Source organism: Saimiri boliviensis, chromosome 4, assembly GCF_048565385.1.
Source record: "Saimiri boliviensis isolate mSaiBol1 chromosome 4, mSaiBol1.pri, whole genome shotgun sequence".
NCBI classification, from domain to species: domain Eukaryota; kingdom Metazoa; phylum Chordata; class Mammalia; order Primates; family Cebidae; genus Saimiri; species Saimiri boliviensis.
In genome coordinates, this window is record NC_133452.1 from 133,864,958 (window position 1) to 133,883,697 (window position 18,740).

Below are 18,740 nucleotides of genomic sequence, written 5' to 3' on the forward strand. Positions count from 1 at the left end.
ACATTACATACGCATAATATACAAACAGTTTGATGGGGAAATTATCAGAAGCTTATACAAGGCTCTTTTGTCAAATCATGGCTAACATAGGCATATATCACTTAACCAATAATTACTACCTAAGAAATGCAAAAAATATTTAAATCAATAAATAATTTGGAACTTATTATAATTGATTTAAGAAATTATTTATACCACAACTGTGTCACCTGGCAAGTAGTTTTATAAGTGTTTAGTAAGAAAAGAAAAATAGTATAATTGGGAAATTTTTATTTATATGTTAATTTACATTATGATACTAGTTGCCAACTATTTTGAATACTACTCTTGATCTCACTTATAGTTTGTTTGTGGTAAGTATTGATTGAATGATGTTTGACATAAATGAATAAAGATGACAGCCAGGACACCCAGGACAAATGAAAGCAGAGCTGAAGGATTCTCAGGGTTGCAGTATTTATTATCTTTTAGCTGAAACTTTTGTTTTGTTTTGTTTTGTTTTTTTGAGACGGAGTTTCGCTCTTGTTACCCAGGCTGGAGTGCAATGGCGCGATCTCGGCTCACCGCAACCTCCGCCTCCTGGGTTCAGGCAATTCTCCTGCCTCAGCCTCCTGAGTAGCTGGGATTATAGGTACGCACCACTATGCCCAGCTAATTTTTTTTGTATTTTTAGTAGAGACGGGGTTTCACCATGTTGACCAGGTTGGTCTCGATCTCTCGACCTTGTGATCCACCCGCCTCAGCCTCCCAAAGTGCTGGGATTACAGGCTTGAGCCACCGCGCCCGGCGTAACTTTTTTTTTTTTAATTATTATTTTATGAGACGGAGTCTCGCTGTCTCACCCGGCTAGATTCCAGTGGTATGATTTCAGCGCACTGCAACGTCTGCCTCCCGGTTCAAGCAATTCCTCTGCCTCAGCCTCCTGAATTGCTGAGACTACAGGCACGCGCCACCATGCCTGGCTAATTTTTTGTATTTTAATAGAAACAGGGTTTCACCATTTTGGTCAGGATGGTCTCGATCTCCTGGCCTCGTGATTCACCCGCTTCTGCCTGCCGATGTGCTGGGATTACAGGTGTGAATCACTGCGCCCGGCAGCTGGAACATTTATAAACGGAAAGGACAAGTGCACAGAGGAATAGCAGAGCAGAAATCATGTGACTTTCTCTTGTTAACCTTTCCCCTTGTCCAGACCCTGCTGATTTGTCCATACGGGCATCTTCATATAGGAGCAAGACGCAGAAAGTTGCGTAGCTATACTTCTTTGCCTTTGTTTTCCTGAAGCCGAGTCCTCTGCTCGCTTTGGTTGCCACCACCAGCTCTGCGGCTGGGCTGCCCATATGTAGGCAGATGTCATGAAAAGATCAAGTTCCCTAAGCAGCTGGAACTGCGGGAGGCTCAGAAAGGGGTGTTTCCTGAGCTGATGACTTCCTGCGGGACTGACTCAGTAAGATTCCAGGCTCTAGATGGAGCTATTCAGGAAAGGAAACATTTCCTGTTTGCCTCTGAGAAGAAGAAACCACTCTTTGCACAGAGTCACTTGACTCTTAACACCAGAAAGGAAAGCAAGGCTGTGCATCCTCCAGAAGAGCAGCAGGCAGGGCCACCGAGCAGCCCAGGGCCACCAGTGGGGCTGTCCTTCGGTCTTTGCAGAAGTACCCTGTCTCCCGGCATCTCCTCCTGCCTGCTATCCCCACCCTGCCTGAAAGAAGTGAGGGGGATTATGGGGAGAGAGTCAGACAGGCTGGGAAACCGGAAGAGTGAGTGCCCTTGCATTTTTCTCTTATCCAAATTCAACTTTCATTTCAGTTTTCCCTTCAACTCTTCAAAGCAAGCATCACTACTCTTACTGTCTCATATGGAACTACTTAGGGGTGGCAAAAGCCTCATGGGACTGATGGGGCTTCCCCTGCTATTAACTGAAATGGTTTCTTTTTGGGTTCCCAAAGCTAAACAGTTCTTGGTCACACCGGAAGGAAATTAAGAAAGTGAGTATGATTATTGTACCAAGTAGTGGAATTGCAAGTCAGGTTTTTCCTGTTTATTAGAAAATTCTTTTTTTTTTTTTTTTGAGACGGAGTTTCGCTCTTGTTACCCAGGCTGGAGTGCAATGGCGCGATCTCGGCTCAACGCAACCTCCGCCTCCTGGGTTCAGGCAATTCTCCTGCCTCAGCCTCCTGAGTAGCTGGGATTACAGGCATGTGCCACCATGCTCAGCTAGTTTTTTTGTATTCTTAGTAGAGACGGGGTTTCACCGTGTTGACCAGGATGGTCTCGATCTCTTGACCTCGTGATCCACCCGCTTCAGCCTCCCCAAGTGCTGGGATTACAGGCTTGAGCCACCGCGCCCGGCAGAAAATTCTTTTCTTGTTTTTGTAGTGATGTGCAATAAAAACAATTGGGAGAAGGAAGAAAAGTTGACCTGGATTTTCATAATGCAAAGAAAAAACCTCCCAAATTCCCACCACTTAGATTTATGTGTATTATCCAATTCAGTTCGTTCAGAATTCTGTGAAGTCAGACAGATAATTTTTATCCCAGCTTAACTGACAGATGTTAGGAATGAGACTTGAAAGTGCTCAGTCAGGCCAGGTGCAGTGGCTCCCGCCTGTAATCCCAGCATTTTAGGAGGGCGAGGTGGGCAGTTTCTGGTCGTGAGTTAGAGACCAGAAACCCCGTCTCCACCAAAAATACAAAACCAGCTGGGCATGGTGGCACATTCCTATAATCCAGGCTACTTAGGAGGCTGAGGCAGGAGCATTGCTTGAACCTGGGAGGTGGAGGTTAGGATGAGCCAAGATAGCGCCACTGCATTCCAGCCTGGGCAACAAGGGTGAAACTCCTCCCCCCACTCCAAAAAAAAAAAAAAAAAAAAAGGATTCGGCCAGGATCTCATACCAAGTCTGTGGTGGAGTGCCAAGATGTCCTCTAGAGAAAGGATCGCCACTTGTACTGGTTGAAACAACACCAATAAACACCTTAGGCTGTGGGTTGGACACAGTGAGGTCAATACATGTGCTGCAGCATTCCATGGTCTTTCAGTGTCCCATGGGCTATTTGTTCCCACATGGAGAGCACAGGTACAGGTCCTTTACATACCCTGCAGGGACAGTGATTTGCATGGGGAGGGCTGGTGCACAGCTCTGCTGGCTGTGAGCAGTGCAGGCCTCTGGGGGCTGTGACTCTTCAGAACTTGGAGCCGGTTGGGGGCCTCCAATGCCCTGTGCTGACGAGCTGGCCTGGGGGCTTCTCCTCACTAGGGTCTTCTCTCAGTCTCTAAAGGTGTGCAGAGTCTCTCCCGGGCACACAGACAATGGGCTGGACAAGCATCTCTCCCCTCTAAGGCCCAGTCACCAAGCATTCCCTCCAGGGGGTGGGCTTTGGAAATTCTCACTACATATAAACAGCTCTTCTGTCGCCTAGTATTTTCTAATTCTGGAGTGGTGGCTCCCAGTCACTTCACCACGAAGGAAGATTAGGGGATTTCTTCCCTCTTTATGTTTCAATATAGTTTTAACTACCAAGCAGACTCTTCTAAGTGATCACTTTTTTTGAGACACAGTTTCACTGATGTTGCCCAGGCTGGAGTGCAATAGTGTGACCTTGGCTCACCACAACCTCCGCCTCTTGGGTTCAAGTGATTCTTCTGCCTCAGCCTCTGGAGTAGCTGGGATGACAGGCATGTGCCACCACGCCAAGCTCATTTTTGTATTTTTAGTAGAGATGACATTTCTCCATGTTGGACAAGCTGGTCTCAAACACCCAACCTCTGGTGATTCGCCCGCCTCGGCCTCCCAAAGTGTTTGGGTTACAGGTGTGAGCCACTGCACCCTGCATTCATTTGCTTTCTTGCACTGTTCATCAAAGATGTATTTCAGATCAGCATGAATACAAGGTTACATCATTTACAGTATTTGAAAGTAAGTCCCAATCCCAGATGAGATTCCAGTCTGGGCCATGGACCGGTATGGTTCTGTGGCCTGTTAGGAACCAGGCCACACAGCAGGTGAGTGGCAGGTGACCCAGTATGACCGCCTGAGCTCTGCCTCCTGTCAGATTCGCAGTGGCATTAGATTCTCATAGGAGTGTGAACCTTATTGTGAAGTGTGCATGCGAGGGATCTAGGTTGCCCGCTCCTATGAGAATCCAATGCCTGATGACCTGTCAGTGTATTCCCGTCACCCCTAGATGAGACGGTCTAGTTGCAGGAAAACAAGCTCAGGATTCCTACTGAGTCTACATTATGGTGAATTATATAATTACTTCATTATACATTACAATGTAATAATAGAAATAAAGTCCACAATAAATATAACGTGCTTGAATCATCCCAAAAACATCCCTCCCAACTTGTCTGTGGAAAAATTGTCTTCTATGAATCCTGTTCCTGGTGCCTAAAATGTTGGGAACCACTGTCCTAGAAAAGAGTTTCCTCTCTGACTTTTAGCATTTTGTACCTTTCGTTCCAAACCACAATAGTTATCTGTAAGTCTGTTTTTTTCACTGTTACTAAATCTTAGGTTCCGTCAGCACAGGAACCATTCTCAGCCCCTAGTCCCACCCTGAACCTCACAATGTTCTTTGAACACAGGAAGGGTTCAATAAATATTTGTTCAAATCGCTTGGAGGTTTAGCTTAAAAAGATTTAAGATCTCAAACTGAGGAAAGCCGACCTTTGAGGTAAGGCGAACATAGAACACCAATATGGTGGAAGTAGAAATGGGCAGAGCAAGTAGAGAAGGAAACAATTCAGCCTTCTGGGACACTAATGAGGAGCAGCAGTTCCCCTTCAATTTTTTAAACACTAGGATGGGTTCAAATTTCCATCACATCCATACATCGATTTTCTTTGCATTAAGACTTCTTTGTTGCTAAAATGCAAAAATTCCGGGTTTACAAAGAAACTAATACTCTAGCAGTAATATCCGAAATAAAAATATCTGCCATTAACTGAGGCCTAACTAATAGGTTGCCCATTTTGTGTTGCTGTAATAGAACAGCACAGATTAAGTAATCTTTAAAGCAAAGCAATGTGTTTCATGGTTATGGAGGGTGAAAAGTCTAATATCAAGATCCTGGCATGTGGTGAGGGTGTTTTGTGTATCATCTCTTGGTGGAGCCAAGTGGGTGAGTGAGGGCAAGAGGCTGAACTTGCCTCAACCTCACGCCCTTTTGTAATCAGTATGAATCCATTCATAAGGTTGGAACTCTCATGGCCAGCCATTAGCCTTCACTTTCTGATGTGGTTGCATTGAGGATTCAGTTCCCAACACATGCTTTTTGGAGGACACATTCAAACCAAGCACAGGTACCTTATATTAGCTTTGTCGTAACTCTCCCAGGTAAACAGTATCACATACAAATTCAGGAACCAGAGCCCAGACAGGTGAAGACCCACCATGTAGGTCACCCAGGAAGAAATGGCAAAGTAAAAATTCACGCCCAGATCTTCCTGGGCTTTCTCACCACGCATGTTGCTGTCTCACTGTGGATATCCCCTGAGAGAATGAGACTCAAGTGATTAGACAGATTGACCAGGGAGAAGGGGAAAGTCAGCATGACCAGGACTAGAACACCGGCCAGAGAACGCAGTTCTAGGTGGACCATGGCATTGGAAGCCTAAGGATGGCTCAAATGTGGATAAAAAATAAAAAGAACAAGGCACAAAATGCACAAGTGAAATACAAATGATGCTTGATTACAAATTTAATTGTACTTCCAAGCTAGCTGCAGCTTATCTTGGGAGGGTGAGAGAGATGAAGATGCTGTTCAAGGGCCATGGGAGAGAAAAGGTATCTGTGGGAAGAGGAGAATAATCTCCTGTGGCTCTGCTGCCTCATGGACACACTGGAGCAGGGATTGGGCCCCCAAGGCCTCAGGTAGCCCTGGGCCTGTGGCTCTGCTGGGGGTAGCCCATGTGGCTGCTCCTGTGGTGGTTGGAGGCTGGAGCCTGAAGGTTTCCCAAGGGGGCACTGCATGTCACTACTGACTCCACAGTTCTGGGGTCCTGCTCCCACCACTCCACAAGGCACTCTCTCCAGTGGCCTGGCTTCCATGGATACAGTAGGCATTTCCCTCGTGGGGGCTCTCAGTGGCAGCTGCACCTCACATTTCCACTTGGAATCACTCATGTGGAAGGAACACATGTCAGTGTGAGGAAGGGGTCATGGTGGGCACTGGGGTGGGCTGTGTCTCCACCGCCTCATATTATGCTAACAGGAACACAGGTACATGCAGATGCCTTTGCAGAAAGAGAAGGCAGAGTCTCTTGAGCTCATAAAGCAAGGCGTGGAGGAATCCTCAATCTTTGTCCCTCACAAGGTAGCTGTCTCAGGCTACAGAAGAAAATAGTCATGAACAAATCCAAATCAGTCACAGTAAGTGATGACACTGAACAGCTCACCACACACTAAAAACTTTTGAATAAAAAAAAAACCCATAACCCAGTCCTGTCCCCTCTGCCCCACTCCCCACCCAATTCAGATCCCCAGGGTCTCACCTTTACAAGCCATGAGAGACACATCAGAGCCCTGGGCACTGTTGCTTGCTGCCTAGGGTAGAACAAAAACAGGACCTGGTCAGAGCCCACAGGAGATGTGGGACAGGAGGAATTATGGGGTGGGTAAACTCCTCCACACTCCCACCCCACCACTTACATGCAGCCTGAAAATATCTCCCTCCTTTTCTACCTGTGGGAAGAAAATGTCCTGTGAGGGGACAAGGAGAAGGCAGAGCCACAAGGTCCTAGAGGACCCCCCTAGTCTTGGACCCCAGAGAAGTTTCCAGAACTGTGACTGCAGACCCAGGGCAGGATCAGGAAACATGAGGAAAGCAGAAGTGGGTCCTGGACCAACTGTCCTCCTGAGGTCTGTCCTCAGCAGGGACCTTCCCTTGTGACCTGTGACTGCTGGGATCAGGTCACCATCACCACAATCATCTAGGTGATACATCTGTCCTTCAGTGTCACAGGTCCTTTATAAAAGAGTAAGCGCTGGCACACAGGGCCCATGCTGAGTAGGCCCATGTGTGTGGATGGCGCTTCCCAGTAACTAAGCAGGGCACACTTCTACCTGGGGCTTGAAATCCCCAGTGGGACAAGAAAACAGAGACCCCGGAGAGAGATCCAGGATGGCTGATCACTAGCAGCTTGGGATCGTAGCTCCCAGTGAAAGCGCAGAGAACGAGAGGATGCCACACTTTCAGATGAATTCTTGTTGCCCACGCACCAGGAGATTCCCAGTGGAGAAGCCCCAAGGGTCGCCACCGCGACTCTTGTGACTGGTGAAGCTGTTTTGCCAGCGGCCTGGAGCGGCGGTTCTTGGTGCAGAGTCAGAAAAGCACCATCAGTCTTAACGCCGCTGTTTTAGCCGGCGCAGTGGGTTGCTCAGATTTCGGTGCTGAGAATCAATAAGTTGGATGTCCACTCAGAAACCCAATTACAAAGACAGTAATTATAAAGACCACAGATGGATAAATCTACAACGAAGGGAAAAAAACAGCCAAAAAAGACTGAGAATACTCAAGATCAGAACGCCTCTCCCTCAGCAGGGGATCACAGTTCCTCATCAGCAAGGGAACAAGGCTTGATGGAGAATGACTGTGTTCCAATTACAGAAGCAGGCTTCAAAACGTGGATGATAAGAAACTTCTGTGAATTAAAAGAACTTGTTTTAACCCAATCCAAGGAAACTAAGAACTTTGAAAAAAGGTTTGATGAAATGTTAACAAGAATACACAATTTAGAGAGGAATATAAGTGAATTGATGGAGCTGAAAAATACAATATCAGAACTTCATGAAGTATGCACAAGTTTTAACAGCCGAATTGATCAAGCAGAAGAAAGGATATCAGAGGTCGAAGACCAACTTAATGAAATAAAACGAGAAGACAAGATTAGAGAAAAAAGGATAAAAAAGAATGAGCAAAGTCTCCAAGAAATATGGGACTATGTGAAAAGACCTAATCTACGTTTGATAGGTGTACCTGAATGTGATGGAGAGAATGAATCCAAGCTGAAAAATACGCTTCAGGATATTATTCAGGAAAATTTTCCCAACCTAGCAAGGCAGGACAATATTCAACTCCAGGTAATACAGAGAACACCACAAAGATATTCCTCAAGAAGACCAACTCCAAGGCACATAATAGTCAGATTCACCAGGATTGAAATGAAGGAGAAAATACTAAGGGCAGCCAGAGAGAAAGGTCATGTTACCCACAAAGAGAAGCCTATCAGACTTACAGCAGATCTCTCAGCAGAAACCCTACAAGCCAGAAGAGAGTGGGGGCCAATATTCAATATCCTTAAAGAAAAGAACTTTCAACCAAGAATTTCACATCCAGCCAATCTAAGCTTCATAAGCGAAGGAAAAATAAAATTTTTTGGGAACAAGCAAGCACTCAGAGATTTCATCACCACCAGGCCTGCTTTACAAGAGCTTCTGAAAGAAACACTACACATAGAAAGAAACAAACAGTATTAGCCTTTCTAAAAAATACCAAAAAGTAAAGAGCATCAACATAATCAAGAATTTACATCAACTAATGAGCAAAACAGCCAGCTAACATTAAATGGCAGTATTAAACTCACATATATCATTATTAATTCTAAATTTAAATTGACTAAATCCCCCAATCCAAAGACACAGACAGGCAAATTGGATAAAAAATTAAAATCCATCGGTATGCTGCATCCAGACCCATCTCACATGCAAGGATACACAAAGACTCAAAACAAAGGGATGGAGAAAGATTTACCAACCAAACGGAGAACAAAAATAAATAAATAAACAAAAAGCAGATGTTACAATTTTTGTCTCTGATAAAATAGTCTTTAAAGCAATAAAGATCTAAAGAAGCAAAGAAGGACATTATATAATGATAAAATGATCAATGCAACGACAAGAAGAGCTAAAGATCCTAAAAATATATGCATCCAATACAGGAATACCCAGATATACAAGACTTATAAAGAGACTTAGACTCCCACACAATAATAGTGGGAGACTTCAACATTAATATTAGACAGATCAATGAGACAGAAAATTAACAATGATAACCAGGACTTGAACTCAGATCTGGAAGAAGTAAACTTAATTAACATTTATAGAGCTCTCCACTTTAAATACACAAAATATACACTCTTATAAGTACCACATCATATCTACTTACAGGTTTAAATGAAATATTGGTTGGCTCCTTGTTTGTTATTTTCTTCCCTCATTTTTTTCATGTCTCCATTATTAAGCACAATTATAGGCATACCCATATTTAGACTGCGTTCTAGCCTGGGCGATAAAGCAATACCCCCATTCTCTCTCCCTCTTCCTCTTTCTCTTTCTTCCCTTTTTTTTTTTTAGAAAAATAATAATAAGAAAAAGAATAAAAAAGAGGAAGAAAGAGAAAGAGGAAGAAGGAGAGAGAATGGGGGTATTGCTTTGCTGCCCGGGCTAGAATGCAGTCTAAATATGGGTATGCCTATAATTGTCCTTAATAATGGAGACATGAAAGAAAATGAGGGAAGAGAGTAACAAACAAGGAGCCAACCAACATTTCGTTTAAACTTCTAAGTTGATATGATGTGGTACTGATAAGAGTGTATATTTTGTGTAAAGTGGAGAGTTCTATAAATGTTAATTACGTTTACTTGTTCCAGATCTGAGTTCAAGTCCTGGATATCATTGTTAATTTTCTGTCTCATTGATCTGTCTAATATTAATGTTGAAGTCTCCCACTATTATTGTGTGGGAGTCTAAGTCTCTTTATAAGTCTTGTATGTCTGGGTATTCCTGTATTGGGTGCATGTATATTTAGGACCTTTAACTCTTCTTGTTATTGCATTAATTCTTTTATCACTATATAATGTCCTTCTTTGCTTCTTTTGATCTTTGTTGCTTTAAATACTATTTTATCAGAGACAAAAATTGTAACTTCTGCTTTTTATTTATTTATTTTTGCTCTCTGGTTGGTTGGTAAGTCTCTCTCCATCCTTTGTTTTGAGTCTTTGTGTATCCTTGAATGTAAGATGGGTCTGGATGCAGCATACAGTTTTAGTTTTTTGTCCAAATTGCCTGTCTTTGAATTGAGGAATTTAGTCAATTTAAATTTAGAATTAATAATGATATATGTGAGTTTAATACTGTCATTTAATATTAGCTGGCTATTTTGCCCATTAGTTGATGTAAATTCTTCATTATATTGATGTTTTTTACTTTTTGGTATTTTTTAGAAAGGCTGATACTGTTTGTTCCTTTCTATGTGTAGTGGTTCTTTCAGAAGCTCTTGTAAAGCAGGCCTGGTGGTGATGAATTCTCTGAGTGCTTGCTTGTTCACAAAAAACTTTATTTTTCCTTCACTTATGAAACTTAGTTTGGCTGGATGTAAAATTCTTGGTTGAAAATTCTTTTCTTTAAGGATGTTGAATATTGGTCCCCACTCTCTTCTGGCTTGTAGGGTTTCTGCTGAGAGATCTGCTGTGAGTCTGATAGGCTTCCCTTTGTGGGTAACATGACCTTTCTCTCTGGCTGCCCTTAGTATTTTCTCCTTCAGTTCAACCCTGGTGAATCTGATGATTATGTGCCTTGGAGTTGCTCTTCTTGTGGAATATCTTTGTGGTGTTCTCTGTATTACCTGGAGCTGAATATTATCCTGCTTTACTAAGTTGGGAAAATTTTCCTGAATAATATCCTGAAGCATATTTTCCAGCTTGGATTCATTCTCTTCGTCACATTCAGGTACACCTATCAAGCGCAGATTAGGTCTTTTCACATAGTCCCATATTTCTTGGAGACTTTGCTCATTCCTTTTTATCCTTTTTTCTCTAATCTTGTCTTCTTGTTTTACTTCATTGAGTTGGTCTTCGACCTCTGATATCCTTTCTTCTGCTTGATCAATTCGGCTGTTAAAACTTGTGCATACTTCACGTAGTTCTCATATTGTGTTTTTCAGCTCCATCAATTCACTTATTTTCCTCTCTAAATTTTGTATTCTTGTTGACATTTCGTCAAACCTTTTTTCAAAGTTCTTAGTTTCTTTAGATTGTGTTAGCACGAGTTCTTTTAATTCACAGGAGTTTCTTATCATCCACGTTTTGAAGCCTGCTTCTGTAATTGGAACACACTCGTTCTCCATCAAGCCTTGTTTCGTTGCTGATGAGGAACTGGGATCCCCTGCTGAGGGAGAGGCGTTCTGATCTTGGGTATTCTCAGCCTTTTTTGGCTGTTTTCTTCCCTTCGTTGTAGATTTATCCATCTGTGGTCTTTATAATTACCGTCTTTGTAATTGGGTTTCTGGGTGGACGTCCAACTTATTGATTCTCAGCGCCAAAATCTGAGAATGCCACTGCGCCGACCAAATCAGCGGCGTTAAGATTGATGGTGCCTTTCTGACTCTGCACCAAGAACCGACGCTCCGAGGCGCCGGCAAAACCGCCTCTCCGGTCACAAGAGTCGCGTTGGCGACCCGTGGGGTTCCTCCGCTGGGAATCTCCCGTGAGCAACAAGAATTCGTGTGAAGGTGTGGCGTCCTCTCGTTCTTTGCGTTTTCACTGGGAGCTACAATCCCGAGCTGCTAGTGATCAGTCATCTTGGATCTCTCTTTCCTCTTCTTTATTCTTTTTTTATTATTCTCTTTTTTTCTTTCTCTTTTTCTTTCTTCCTAAAAAAAAAAAAAAAAAAGAAAACAGAGACCTCACCCCTAACCCCTTCCTTACCTTAGCGCAACCTCCTCTGCATCACAGCAGCAACCACAGCTCCAATAACAAAAGGTACAAGGCCACCAAGGCCAGCAGCGATGCCCATGATGAGGGTGGTGGGCTGGGAAGATGACTCTGGGAAAAAACGGGAAGGTAAGGGGCCCTGACCCCCAGGCCTCAGCCCTAATCCTGATAAAGGGCTCAAGAAGGGCTCCTGCTTTCCCTGAGAAGAGATGTGACCCCCCATCTCCTCCTTACCCCATCTCAGGGTGAGGGGCTCAGACAGGTTCTCATGCTGCACATGGCACGTGTATCTCTGCTCCTCTCCAGAAGGCACCACCACAGCCGCCCACTTCTGGAAGGTTCCGTCCCCTGCTGGCCTGGTCTCCACAAGCTCCATGTCCTGGGTCTGGTCCTCCCCATCCCGCTGCCAGGTCAGTGTGATCTCCGCAGGGTAGAAGCCCAGGGCCCAGCACCTCAGGGTGGCCTCATGGTCAGAGTAGGGGTGGTGGGTCACATGTGTCTTTGGGGAATCTGAGGGGAAGAGTCAGAAAATTCAGGCACTTTGCATCTCTCATGGGACACTCCAGCAGTGCCTGTGTGACCATCTTGAGAACAAAGAGGACATTTAGAGTAGGAGAGCACAAAACCTAGACACCAGCCTGGACTTAGGGGTCTGGGATAGCCTCTTATTCCTTGGAAAGTTCTAGAATTGGGGTGAGATAGCCCAGGATAGAAGGTGAAGAGGGATTTCTGCTCCTGGCCTGTGCAGATGCTGAGTGACTGAGAAAAGCTGAAGTCAGACCTCCACAGACACTTGGTGTGGGGCTGAGAACCAGGCAGGAGAGAAAGTCCCCCATGATCCCTAACACTGGGTGTCAAAAAGAACTGATGATCAGTTCATTTGAAAAATGGAATCTCCGACGCTAGATTCCTTAATTGCTTCTGAGAGGGGGCTGGCTCTTTAAGAGTCGCTCTCTGGTACAGGATCTTCTGTACCCAGGGTGACAGCTCCCTCTCCTGATCCAAGGAACAAGGGGTATTCTGGCCTCCATCCCTATTTCTTCTACTCTTTGAGGTCCGTCAGCTGTGGGCACAGTCCCAGCCCAAAAGGAGATGGGAGAGTTGCCCTGTGGCCCCTCTTACCCGCGGTGGCCCCTCTTACCCGCACGCTGCAGCGCCTCCTTCCCTTTCTCCAGGTATCTGAGGAGCCACTCCACGCACGTGTCCTCCAGGTAGGCTCTTTGGTGGTCAGCCTCATCGTTCTCCTCTGCCTTGCGCTTGGAGATGTGAGCCGCGGTGTCGGCCGCGGTCCAGGAGCGCAGGTCCTCGTTCAAGATGAGGTAGTCACTGCCGTCGTAGGCGAACTGTTCATACCCACGGAGGAAGCGCCCGTCGGGCCCCATGTCGCAGCCATGCATCCACTGGAGGGTGTGAGACCCTGGCCCCGCCCCTGAGGTCAGCCCCGCCACCGAGCCCCCACTCTCGCCCCGCCCCGCCCCTACTCTGGCCCCGAGCCCCGCCCCCACTCTCGCCCCCGCCCCCCCGACCAACCCGCGGGGATTTTGGCCTAAACTAAAAATGAAACCTGGTAAAGCGTCCGGGGCTCGCCCTGGTCGAGGGTCTGGGCGGGTCCCACAGACTCGGGGTGGACCTCGGACCCGGAGACTCGGGGTGACCCGGGCTGTCCGTGGGTGATGGGAGGGAGTCGTGACCTGCGCCCCGGGTCAGGGTCACTCACCGGCCTCGCTCTGGTTGTAGTAGCGGAGCAGGGTCCGCAGGTTCACTCGGAAAACCTGTGCGGTGTCCCTGGCTCTCTGTGTCTCCTTCTCCCAATACTCCGGCCCCTGCTGCTCTATCCACTGCGCCCGCGGCTCCATCCTCCGAATCGCCGCGTCGCTGTCGAACCGCACGAACTGCGTGTCGTCCACGTAGCCCACGGCGATGTACCGGGGCTCCCCGCGGCCGGGCCGGGACACGGCGGTGTGGAAATATCTCAGGGAGTGGGAGCCTGGGGGCGAGGAGGGGCTGAGATCAGCCCGACCTTCCTCTGCGAGCGGCTCCTCAGGTCCTGCGCTACTGTCTGGGGGTCCCTCGCTCTTCCCCGCAGAGGCCGTTTTGCTCCCGACCCCGCACTCACCCGCCCAGGTCTCGGTCAGGGCCAGGGCCCCCGAGAGCAGCAGGAGGAGGCTTCGGGGCGACATGACCCCATCCTCTGTGTCTGCGGAGAAAGAGTCGATGGTGTGCAGGGACTTTGTAGTCGAGAATTGTGGCTGCTGATTGGCTTCAATGGGAATGAAAACTGAGTCTGCGTCATGAGTGTCCAGGAAGAAGGACCCAACCAGGATCCGAGAAGAAATGAAACTGTGGAGTGCTAAAGTCCTAACGCTGCGCCTCCCCGGTCCCCAGGCTCTGCCCTTGGGGCCGGAGACCATGAGAGCCACCCCCGGGGACCTGGAACACTGTCCTGCTCCCTCTCCTCCTGATCCAAGCGCGGTCTTTGTGACGCTATTAGTGTTTGTTTTCGTTGTTGCTGTGCGTGTGTGTGTGTGTGTGTGTGTGTGTTTGGAGTCCGATGTGTGTGTTGGAAGGTGTCTGGCTCTGTTGACCCGGCTGGTCTCGAACTTCTGGCCTCATGCGATCCTCCCGTCTCGGCCTCTCAAAGTACTAGGTTACCGGCATGAGCCACCACGCCCCGCCATGTTTTTCTTTTTGTGGTTTTCTTGTTTTTGAGACAGAGTTTCGCTCTTGTCGCCCAGGCTGGAGTGCAATGGTGTAATCTCGGCTCACCGTAACCTCCGCCTCTTGGGTTCAAGCGATTCTCCTGCTTCAGCCTCCCGAGTAGCTGGGATTACAGACATGCGCCACCATGCTCGGCTAATTTTTTGTATTTATAGTAGAGATGGGGTTTCTCCATGTTGGTCAGGCTGGTCTCAAACTCTTGACTTCAGGTGATCCACCCGCCTCTGCCTCCCAAAGTGCTGGGATTACACGCCTGAGCCGCCGCTTTTTGGGAGACAGGTTCCCACTCTGTCACCCAGGCTGGAGTGCGGTGGCGCGATTACAGCTCACTGCGGCCTCGATCTCTGAGGCTCAAAGGATCCTTCCATCTCAGACTCCCGAGTAGCTGAGACTACAGATGCTCGCACCCACACCAGGCAATCTTTTTTGTATTTTGTAGATATGGGTTTCGCCGTGTTGCCCAGGCTGGTCTCAAACTCCTGGGCTCAAGCGATCCTCCCGCCTCGGCCTCCCAAAGTGCTATGTTTCCAGGCGTGAGACTGCATTGTTACGTGCTGTAGTTTAAATCCCAAAGTGCTGGGATTACAGACGTGAACCACCGCGTGCAGCAGTCAGCGGTTAAGTTTTTAGGTTTCAGTATCTCTGTACACTCTCAGAAATTAGTAAGGACCCAAGTAAATTTGGTTTCTGCAGATTATATGAGTATTTATCATATATAAATTAAAACAGAATGTTAAAAATATTAATTCATTTAAGATAACATTAATAACCCATTACCTGCTAATAGAAATAATATTTTTTAAATGAAAACAAATCAATTTTAATTTTTCCAGAATAAACAATATATAGGCCGCGCACTTTGGCTCTCCTGTAATCTCAGCAGTTTGGGAGGGCGAGGCGGGCGGATCACGAGGTCAGGAGTTGAAGACCAACCTGGACAACAAGGTGAAATCCCATCTCTACTAACAATACAAAAATTAACCGGGCGTGGTGGCACATGCCTGTAATCCATGCTACTGGGGAGGCTGAGGCAGGAGAATTGCTTAAACCCAGGAGGTGGTGGTTGCAGTGAGCCGAGATCGTTACACTTACCTCTCGCCTGAGCGACACAGTGAGACTCCGCTGGGGGGACGCGGTGGGGGGCGTGGGGAACAAACAAAAAAACAAACAGAATCTGCTTCAAGAAGTTGTCATTGTTACAGCCAAGACAGCCGGCCAAATGACTTCAGAAAGACCTCACACTTCATTATAATCCCGTTTCCAGGCTAAACGGCACTCCCATCAGTGCTAGGACAGTTGACAATCTCCATGACAATGACTAGAAGAAGTCCAAAAAGGACCGAAAGCAAAGCGGTATTACCAGGTTGGAGAAGTTCACCGCTTTTTTTCTGTAAAACTTATGAATATTCCTCCCCTCACTTCTAGTGCCCAACCCCTCCCTTGGAGCCGTCCTACGTTTTAGCCCCTCACCCCTCACTAGCCGAGAAGTTGGATTGGGAGAGCAGTTCCCGCCTTTCCAAGTCCTGTGAAGGAATAAAGCTTGCTCTGCCTGAGGCTCACTTTCGGTTTCATGTATTGGCTCTGCGACTCCCAATGAGGAAAGATCCCACCTTCTGCAGCTACCAAGATTTTTGGTAACAAGAGGAGTAATTATTTTACATTTTTGTAAGTGTCATTCTTGTCTCATAGCATACATTCTCTTATTTACTTATTTTTTAAATTTAAACTTTTAGTTTAGATACGGGGATACATGTGCAGGTTTGCTGCGTGGGCATGTTGTCCGATCCTGAGGTTTGGGGCATGGATCCTGTCACTCAGGTAGTGAGCACAGTACACGTAGGTAGTTTTTCAACCCACGTCCCCACACTCTTCACTCTGTTGTTGCCATGTTTATGTCCATGTGTGCTCAGTGTTCAGCTTCTAAACATAAGCGAGAAGATGCAGTATTCAGTTTTCTGTTCCTGCATTCATTTAGGATTATGGCCTCCAGCAGCATTCCAGCCGTTCTCTTACTTTGATTGAAGTGTATATTAAAAAAAAAAAAAAAAAAAAAAAATCTAGGCCGGGCGCGGTGGCTCAAGCCTGTAATCCCAGCACTTTGGGAGGCCGAGGCGGGTGGATCACGAGGTCAAGAGATCGAGACCATCCTGGTCAACATGGTGAAACCCCGTCTCTACTAAAAATACAAAAAATTAGCTGGGCATGGTGGCACATGCCTGTAATCCCAGCTACTCAGGAGGCTGAGGCAGGAGAATTGCCTGAACCCAGGAGGCGGAGGTTGCGGTGAGCCGAGATCGCGCCATTGCACTCCAGCCTGGGTAACAAGAGCGAAACTCCGTCTCAAAAAAAAAAAAAAAAAAAAAAAAAAAAAAAGAATCTAGCCTTACACAAATATTGAGTTGAAAAGGGAAGGATTATTATTATTGCTGTTGTTTAGAGACAGGGTATCATTCTGTCACCCAGGCTGGAGTGCAGCGCCACCATCATAGTTCACTGCAGCCTCGAACTCCTGGGCTCAAGGGATTCTCTCACCTCAGCCTTCCCAGTAGCTGGAACGACTCATATGAGTTTCCATGCCTGGTCCTGATGGATTATTTTTAACAGCTTTACATGTAATTATGGATATTCATCTTTCACATTACACAGAAACTGTACAAGTGATTTCTTTTTTAAAAGCAAATAATCCATTTTTATTTATTAAAATTTTATTTAAAAAATTTTTAAATTTCAATAGTTTTTAGGGAACAGGTGGTGTGTGGTTACATGAATAACTTCTTTACTGGTGATTTCTGAAATTTTGGTGCACCCAGCTCCCGATTAGTGTACACAGTACACAATGTGTGGTCTTTTCTCCCTCACCTCCCTCTCGCCCTTCCCCCTGGGAGTTCCCAAAGTCCATTGTATCATTCTCATGCCTTCGTGTTCTCATAGCTTAGCTCCCACTGATAAGTGAGAACATGCAATGGCTGGTTTCCCATTCCTGAGTTAATTCACTTAGAGTGCTGGTCTCCGACTCCATCTCCAGGTTGCTTCAAATACTATTCTTTTTTTTTTTTTTTATGGCTAAGTAGTATTCCGTCTCTCTCTGTGTGTGGAGCATATATAGCTTGCATATGTATATAACATATATATTTTGCACACACACACATACACACACACACACACATATATATATATACATATGTGTACAAAGAAAATGTGATGCATATACATATATATATATATATATATATATATATATATGTATATATATATATATATGCATCACATTTTCTTTATCCACTAATTGATTGAGGAGTATTTGGGCTGGTTTCATATTTTTGCATTTGCCAATTGTGCTGCTATAAACATACATGTTCAAGTATCATTTTCATATAATGTTTCCTTTTCCTCTGGGTAGATATCCAGTAGTGGGATTGCTGGATCCAATGGTAGATCTAGCTTTAGTTCTTTAAGGAATCACCATACTGTTTTCTGTAGTGGTTGTACTAGCTTAGATTCCTACTAGCAGAGTAAAAGTGCTCCATTTTCACCACATTCCTTCCAACATCTATTTTATTTTCTATTTTTTTTTTAATGGCCATTCTTGCAAGAGTAAGGTAATATGACATTGGGGCTTTGACTTACATTTCCTTGATAATTAGTGATACTGAGCATTTTTTCATGTTTTTGGCCATTTGCATATTTTTTTGAGGATTATCTATTAATGTCCTTAGTGTACTTTTTGATGGGATTATTTGTTGTTTCTTGCTGATTTGTTTGTATTCCTTGTAGATTCTGAATATTAGTTCTTTGTCAGATTCATGGCTTGTTAATATTTTACCCCTCTCTGTAGAGTGTCTGTTTACTATGCTAATTATTTCTTTTGCTGTGCAAATGCTTTTTAGTTTAATTACGTCTCATCTATTTATCTTTATTTTTTTGCATTTGCTTTTGGGTTGTTGGTCATTAACTCTTTGCCTAAGTCAATGTCTAGCAGAGTTTTTTCTGATGTTGTATTCTAGAATTTTTATGGTGTGAGGTGTTATATTTAAGTCTGATCCATCTTTGAGTTGATTTCTACATAAGGTGAGAGATAAGGAATATTTCATTCTTCTACATGTGGCCTGCCAATTCTCACAGCACAATTTGTTGAGTAGAGTGTCCTTTCCTTTATGTTTTTGTTTGTTTTGACAAATATCAGTTGTCTGTACGTATTTGACTTCATTTTTGGTTTCTCCATTCTATTCCATTCATCTATGTACCTATTTTTATTACAGTACCATGGTATTTTGGTGACTATAGCCTTGTAGTATAGTTTGAAGTC

General features: G+C 45.3%; 1 protein-coding gene across 4 annotated transcripts; it reads right to left on the minus strand.

The window, feature by feature from the left end:
* Positions 1-5,682: 5,682 nt before the first annotated feature.
* On the minus strand, positions 5,683-14,164 carry LOC101035576 (HLA class I histocompatibility antigen, alpha chain G-like). Of its 4 annotated transcripts, none has more exons than XR_012517385.1 (7): positions 13,833-14,164; positions 13,434-13,703; positions 12,858-13,133; positions 11,951-12,226; positions 11,711-11,827; positions 6,500-6,551; positions 5,683-6,335 (listed from the first exon to the last, which is right to left on the minus strand). XR_012517385.1 is itself a non-coding variant. In XM_074398325.1 (7 exons), exons 1-6 carry the CDS (start codon positions 14,125-14,127, stop codon positions 6,523-6,525), a joined length of 1,179 nt encoding a protein of 392 aa, XP_074254426.1. In that variant the 5' UTR covers positions 14,128-14,164; the 3' UTR covers positions 5,683-6,335; positions 6,500-6,522. The 4 variants fall into 4 exon arrangements, 3 of the variants coding, with proteins under 3 accessions (XP_074254426.1, XP_074254425.1, XP_074254427.1); XM_074398325.1 differs by lacking the exon at positions 11,711-11,827 and adding an exon at positions 6,657-6,689; XM_074398324.1 differs by lacking the exon at positions 5,683-6,335 and adding an exon at positions 6,657-6,689.
* Between the last annotated feature and the right edge of the window lie 4,576 nt (positions 14,165-18,740).

Excerpts from the sequence above, each read along its gene's own strand:
- LOC101035576 (XM_074398324.1), bottom strand. The coding sequence starts at position 14,127 with ATGGTCTCCGGCCCCAAGGGCAGAGCCTGGGGACCGGGGAGGCGCAGC. Across the intron at positions 13,704-13,832 it reads CCTGACCGAGACCTGGGCGG|GCTCCCACTCCCTGAGATAT; the intron begins GTGAGTGCGGGG and ends CCTCGCCCCCAG. Across the intron at positions 11,828-11,950 it reads GCCCCTCACCCTGAGATGGG|AGTCATCTTCCCAGCCCACC; the intron begins GTAAGGAGGAGA and ends GTTTTTTCCCAG.